At 41.0% G+C, this 7,753-nt stretch overlaps 1 protein-coding gene across 1 annotated transcript; it reads left to right on the plus strand.

Moving 5' to 3' along the window:
• Positions 1–2,053: 2,053 nt before the first annotated feature.
• On the plus strand, positions 2,054–3,615 carry LOC121212174 (prelamin-A/C-like). The gene is made up of 3 exons (XM_041084494.1): positions 2,054–2,265; positions 2,365–2,646; positions 3,420–3,615. Exons 1-3 carry the CDS (start codon positions 2,054–2,056, stop codon positions 3,613–3,615), a joined length of 690 nt encoding a protein of 229 aa, XP_040940428.1.
• Positions 3,616–7,753: the final 4,138 nt, after the last annotated feature.

The following is a 7,753-nucleotide window of genomic DNA, read 5'->3' on the forward strand; positions in this document are numbered from 1 at the left end:
TCTTAAAAAAATGGTTACGACAACTTGGCGACTCCGCTGGGGATGTTTATAAGAGAGTCAAGCCACAAGTTGATTAACTTTTGTCTCTTTTCAAAAATTGAGAATTTGGTTTTGATATACGATCTCTTCATTGCGTTTCACCCGTTTTTTGTACTGTTTTCATCATTTTATTCCTATTTTCTTTAATCGTTTCAAGTTTTTATGCATATATCTTCTCGCATTGCATTGCATGACCGTTGTGGTCACACCCTTAAGTGGGAGTGAGAAACTACGCCTTCGTGAGGTTTTCGCCTCCGTGCAGAATAGTAGATCACTTTCGGAATACATCCGTACCTATGGTTTCGTGAGATTTTCATCTCCGTGTAGCCATAGGGAAATGTATTCCCCTGAATTGAACTCGATTCAAATGAGCCTATAATGGGTGAGGATCGAGGAATCTGCTGATTCAGGTACCTCAAACTTTAGAACCAACCTCATATAGAAAAACCGTAAGAACCCAACTTAGTTAGGATTAAACCTTAGATATTACCCCTATAAACTATCGTTGAGATTTATTGATATCATGCAATACTGACTACTTCTTTTCTTTTGTTTGCATGTCATTTTGCATTTATAAAGGTATCGATTCACGGTCAGTTTCTAAGTTAGGAAGTTTTATTATGGAAAACAGACTTTTTGATAGAGTGGAGGACAACGCCGATGTTCATAAATAATCAGAACAAACTCAATTAGAAAAGGGAGACAGTATAGTTATAGGATATGTGTCGGAGCTGCCAGATTATACTCGTATAAGTGTCACACAGAATGATCTCTAAGAGCTTAAGGAAATTTGGGATCAGTGGGACAATGGGACCAAGCAGTTATTCTACGATAATTACGGAGATTTACCTTGCTTACTCGATATTCAGGTAAATGAGCACTTATTTCGAGCCCTTGCTCAGTTTTGGAACCCGGCGTACAGCTGTTTCACCTTTGGAGAAGTAGACTTGGTACCTACCGTAGAGGAGTACACTGCCTTACTTTGTTGTCCCAGGTTTCAGAGTAATAGGATTTATTCTCGAGCTGCTTGTGTCCCTACCTTTTGGAAGAAATTAATGGCCATTACGGGGATGAGCGAGCAGTGGGTTACGGCCAGAATTAAAGAGAAAGGTGAGTGCAAGTGCATCTTGTGAGGCGCTTTGAAAAATTTGATTTTGACACACCCTGATAAGACGAAGAAGGTAGACATTTTTCCTTAAGTTTGTATGGACTGATGGTTTTCCCTAGGGCTTTGGGATATGTGGACGAGGCAACCACGGATCTTTTTCATCGACTCAGCAAAAGGGTCACTTCTGTCCCTGCGATTTTGGCTTAAACATTCAGGTCCTTAGGTGTATGTAGGAGGGCTGGCGTAGGCAGGTTTATAGGATGTGCTCAGTTACTTTTGGCTTGGTTCTACAGTCACTTCCGGTTGATTGATAGGACTGTTTGTCGAGTTTTCTTTGAGAACTACTCCCCAGTGAAAGATATAGTAGCCTCGTCTAGAAAAGTGGATGTGCCGAAGGAGAATTGGATAGCATTACTTCGGAATCTTCAGTCGAAGGATGTGAAATGGAGAGCTCCATGGATAGTTCCTGGTGATATACTTTATCGATGTGGCAGCTTTAATTGGGTTCCCCTGTTGGGAATTTGGGATGCTATTGGTTATGCCCCTTTGCTCGTGCTGATGCAGCATGGATTGAGACAGTTCGTACCAGTGACTCAGGGGTTAGGTCAAAGTAAGTTTGTATACAGAGGAGCCGATTACAAGAGGAAGGTTAGTGAAGTTTCTAATGCTTGGAACAAGACTTATCGATTGAAGGGAGTGGCCATTAATCCTGCTACGACACCAGAAAATGTCGAGTAGAGGAGTAGAAGGATTAACGATAATGTCCTTATGACAAAAATAGAGGAAGTTTGACCAATTGAGGAATATCTACAAGTGATAACCTCGGAGCTTGATATCATGAAGTAAGAATTTAAGAGAAAGAATTTGGAACTCGAAAAGAAGATAGAAAAACTTGAGGAGGAGAAGATGTACCTAAGTCTAGATGTCGACCTGCAAAACAAGGAGGTTGAAAAGGTTAGGAAAGAAAAGAGGAAGGTTGAGGAAGACCGAGATGATTTAAAAGAAAAGTATAAGAAGGCACAAGTATCTTTGAAGCGAGTGAGGTTAGGAAGGTCTTTAGAACAGTGGCAGAAAGAAGTTCAAGAGGAAAAAGTTAGAGCCGAATACTGGGAGAAGAAGTGTCAAGAAATGCGATCGCAGAATTAGACATTAGAGAGAGAGAATAAAGGGTTGGAGACTAAGGTAATTGAGCTTGGAAGATCTCTTCGTTGGCATAGAAACCATGATCCTACGGTCGAGTTAGAAGAGCTAAAAAGTAAGGTTGAAGATTTGGAAGCGGCATTGCATGGTAGTGAACTTCGTATTGAGCAGTTCGAGGTGCAAGAAGATTGTCTCAAAGAAGAGCTCCATCAAGTTAAAGGTCAAGTCAGAGATAGAGATTATATTATTGGAGAGGCAATAGCCCAGATCCGAGAGGTTGCTGAATCTGTTCAAGACTTAGTAGTACGAGCGGATGCTTTGAGCATGATGTATGAGTCAACGTCTGATAAAGGTCGAGAGTTAGCCCTTTTATTAGATAAAGTTAGAACTTTGGGCATTAGGGCAAATGCGTATATGTAATCCATTTATATGAAAAGATATTCTTTTTCTAAATAAAGTTTTCTAAATGAGATTGAATCGAGATCGATACCTTTTTGCATTCATGCATTTGCATTACATTACATCAAAGAAAAGAAGATGTTGATTCGAAATTCGATTCCTAAATAGAATAGTTTGTCATAAGGAAACAAATTTCTTGATAAAGTGGATTCTAGTGCCGTCGTCTGAATATAGTTCAAGTAAACACGACGAGAGAAAGCTGATAATCCACGGAGGAATACATGATGTAATTGCCAGAGGTTCAAGCCAACAAAGGTTATCCAAGGGCATGACGAGAGAAAGCCGAAAGTCCACGAAGGAATACATGACTTGATTTAATTGCCAACGAAGATTATCCAAGAGCCGACACTTTTTTATGAGTATCATGAAGATAAGCGAGCAAGAGATCGAGGCTCAGATTAAGCAACAAGGAGCTAGCAGAGGCATCTTTTAGAGAATTTACAGGATTCGACCATGAAGAAAAGATCAGCGTTTACTTGGACTATGAAGGGCAAGACCGCATATGTAATCTATTTTCATGTAAAGAAATCTGTTTTCTAGAAAAGTTATTATAATGGAATTGAATTCAAGATCAACATCTCCTTTTCTTTTTGCATTCATGCATTTGCATTACATCACATCATATGCATTCAAAATTATAGAAAGACCCTAATTAGTTAAAGTTTTCTTCCAGAGAGGTAGAAAAGGAAAATCTGGAAATCACACATCCCTACGGCATTCGCACTAAAACTATAAGTATGGATCAAAAGTTCGAACAATTACAAAAGGATATACAAGACCAATTGCAAGAGCAGTTGGCCAAGATGCAGAATAACATGAGGGAACAAATACTAGAGGTTCAGAGGAGTATGATGGCCAAAATGGCTTAGTTTCTAAGGGCCACTGATAAAGGGAAGACTTCCATGGCTATCACTGGTGAGGAGGATGAGGATCATCCTCCGGGTTTCACTCTGCCACGTATGCCACTGCAAACTGAGGTACCTCCTAGAAGGCCATCTGTTACTATAAGACCTCAACATGGGCCGGTTGATGCTGGAATCCCCGTGAATTTCCCATCTGGGTCGGGAAATAACGTGGGTGATAGCCTGATCAACCCTGTCACTCCTGATCTAGATATGATGGAGAGGGAAAGAATGGCAATTGAATCCTCAAAACAGTTGCGGGATCGTTGCAAGTGGTTGGAAGAGAAATTTAGGGTTTTGGAAGGCGCTAGCAATCATCAAGGGATTGATGCCAAAGACTTAAGTTTGGTCCCAGACTTGGTGCTTCCTCATAAATTTAAGATGTCGGAGTTTGAAAAGTATAATGGGACTACTTGCCCAGAGGCACACATAACAATGTTTTGTAGGAGAATGACTGGGTATGTGAACAATGATCAACTATTGATCCATTGTTTTCAAGACAGCTTAGTAGGAGCAGCGGCTAGGTGGTACAATCAGTTGAGTCGTGCAAGAATCGGTTCATGGAGAGATCTTGCACAAGCTTTCATGCAACAGTACAACCATGTGACTGATATGACGCCAGACAGGATCACGCTTCAAAACATGGAGAAGAAGCCTAATGAAAATTTTAGGCAATACGCACAACGATGGAGGGAAGTAGCAATGCAAATACAGCCACTACTGTTGGAAAAGGAGACCACCATGTTATTTATCAACATTCTGAAGGCGCCATTCATCACTCACATGATTGGAAGCACCACGAAAAGTTTCGCAGATATAATTATGACAGGAGAGATGATTGAGAACGCCGTAAGGGACGGTAAAATTGAGGGGGAAACAACTAAAAAATCAGCCCCAATGAGAAAAGACAATGAGGTGAGTAGTCTCAACTCGAGGGCAATCACTGTTGGTCAACCCAAAGCAGCTATGGTCGAACAACAAAATACCCAAAGACAGGATTCGGGCATAAGACAGAATTTGGAAAGAATGCAATTTATGCCTATCCTTGTAACGTATCGTGAGCTTTATCAAAGGTTGTATGATGCACATGCCATTGCTCCATTTCACTTGAAACCACTACAGCCACCGTACCCCAGATGGTATGATGCAAATGCTAAATGTGAATATCATGCTGGAATACCGGGGCATTCGATCGAAAACTGCACCGGATTCAAGAAGGCCGTGGAGAGGCTTATCAAGATGGGGGTTGTGAAATTCGACAGTACCCCTAATGCCGAAAATCCATTACCAGATCATGGCAATCAAGGAGTGAATGCCATTGATGAAACAATGGAAGGAAAAATTAAGGAAGATATTGCTGAAGTGAAGACACCCATGAAAGTAGTATGGGAGGAAATGGTGAAGAGAGGTATGTTGACCTCTGGAAAAGGTAGAAGAGGAATAAAGAATTATTGTGAATTCCATGGAGAGGTGGGTCATGTGATCCAAAATTGTGAGGAGTTCAAGGCCACGGTGCAAGGCCTTATGTTTGACAAAGAGCTACAGATTTTTTAGGGTAGTTCTTGTAAAAGACAAATATGTGTGCTGGAAAATGAACAACAAGGACCAGCCGACCAAGAATTATTATTTCCTTACCAGGGAATAAAGAAGTGGGGACACGAACTGGGCCCAAGATCTCATCCATAAACCCACTCATTTCCCTTACAAGGATGACAAGAGGGTGCCATGGAGCTATGATTGCAGTGTAACAGTACCTGAGGGAGGAGAGCATAGCCAGTGCATCTAGGAGTGAGCAAAATGAAGGTTCCCATACGCGAAGTGGGAAGCGCTATAATGGGGGGACATCAGAGTGGAGCCCACGAAAGTAAAGGATGTTGACGTTGAGAAAAAGAAAGAGGTTGAAATCCCTGTCAAAAAGCTAGTAAAGGAAGATGAGGCTAAGGAGTTTCTAAAATTCCTTAAGCATAGCGAGTACAGTGTGGTCGATCAGTTGCATAAGCAGCCGGCGCGTAAATCAGTATTAGCCTTACTTCTGAGTTCTGAGGTGCATCGGGGTGCATTGTTGAAGGTACTTAATGAAACATATGTCACCCACGACATATCCGTTAACAAGTTGGACCGGTTGGTAAATAACATCAGTGCGGATAATTTCATCTACTTTAATGATGATGAAATTCCACCCGGGGGCATAGGGTCAACCAAAGCCTTGCATATCACTACTCGGTGAAAGGGATACACGCTGCCAAGTGTACTCGTTGATAACGGGTCTGCTTTGAATATCCTTCCATTATCCACATTGAACAGATTACCCATTGACGGTTCACATATGAAAACATGTCACAACGTGCTAAGAGCCTTTAATGGAACTGAAAGGAAAGCGATGGGACGAATCGACATCCCTTTGGAAATTGGGCCAAATACATATGAAGTTGATTTCTTGGTAATTGATATCAAGCCCTCCTATAATTGTTTATTGGGGAGGCCATGGATACACTCGGCAGGAGCGGTGCCTTCCTCATTGCACCAAAAATTGAAGTTAGTAACAGATAGACGGTTAATAACCATCAATGCGGAGGAAGACATTATAGCAGTAGTCACTAGCAAGGCCCCTTATGTCGAGGCGAATGAAGAAGTTATTGAGTGTTCTTTTCGCTCTTTAGAAATCATCAATGCAACCTTCATTTTGGAAGGAAGTGAGGTGTCGGTACCCAAAATGTCTAGAGCCACAAGGATGGCCCTACAAATGATGATGGGAAAAATGGGCATTACCGGGAAAAGAACTAGGAAGATAGTTGCAATGAGGGATTCAAATCCCAAAACTGATTGAGAAGAAAGATCGCTTTGGTTTGGGCTTTAAGCCAGACCATAAGCACAAAAAGCAGGAAATGGAGAGGCGCCAAGCGAGAAGGAAGGCGCGTTTGAACGGAGGAGAAGTGGAGTGGGAACCAATGACATTCCCACCTATATCTAAATCCTTTAAGTCAAGAGGGTTACTGATAGAAGAGAGTTATCAAATTAATGCTGTGCACGATGAATGATTGGAGCAAGGAAGTTTCGAGGACATTCGCCCTTACGAGCCAGGGAGCTCTCTGAATAATTGGACTGCTGAAGACCTTCCTGTAGTCTTTAGGAATTTTTCAGAGTAATTCCCGAAACATGTCTATTACTCTAAGGCTTAGGAGTAGTAAGATTACATTTGTGAAAATAGGTCTATGTTCATCTATTAGTATTTAAATAAAACATAAATTTTATCGATTTTAAACAAGCATTGTTTCATTTTTATCAACCAATATTCTTTTAAATTTAAGCAATTCTTATTCTTTTATTCATAGCACATAAACAATCATCCTTAGATTCATTCATACCCCACAGGTCTCTAGATATCAATGATATGAGCACTGATACTGCCACTCCTGATTTCTCTTACGAGCAAGACACGTGTTTAGAGGAATCTCAGGATTTTGAAGATGTTTCAGATTGTGACGTATCCATCGATCTGTTAAGAATGGTAAAGTAGGAGGAGAAACAAACCACGCCACATAAGAAAGAGGAAATAGAGAATATATCCCTAGAAGAAAGGAAGGAGTTGAAAATTGGAACACTGATTACCGAGGACACAAGACATAGTCTGGTTGAGTTGCTTCGAGAGTTTAAGGATATCTTCGCCTGGTCATATCAGGACATGCCCGGATTGAGTACTGACATTGTAGTACATCGTTTTCTGATAAGGCAGGATTGTAAGCTAGTTCAACAGAAGTTACGGAGAATGCGGCCGGACATTGTTCTAAAAATAAAAGATGAGGTTGAAAAGCAGTTTGATGCGGGGTTCTTACAAGAAGTGAAATACCCCGAATGGGTAGCTAACATTGTACCAGTTCTTAAGAAAGACGGGAAGGTACGAATGTATGTTGATTACAGAGATTTAAATAAAGCTAGCCCCAAAGATAATTTTCCTCTGCCACACATAGACACTTTGGTGGACAACACAGTAGGATATTCGTTGTTTTCCTTTATGGATGGTTTCTTAGGATACAATCAAATAAAGATGCATCCAGAGGACATGGATAAAACCACCTTCATAACCTTATGGGGCACCTTTTGCTAC

This window comes from Gossypium hirsutum, chromosome A02, assembly GCF_007990345.1.
Source record: "Gossypium hirsutum isolate 1008001.06 chromosome A02, Gossypium_hirsutum_v2.1, whole genome shotgun sequence".
Classification (NCBI taxonomy): Eukaryota; Viridiplantae; Streptophyta; class Magnoliopsida; order Malvales; family Malvaceae; genus Gossypium; species Gossypium hirsutum.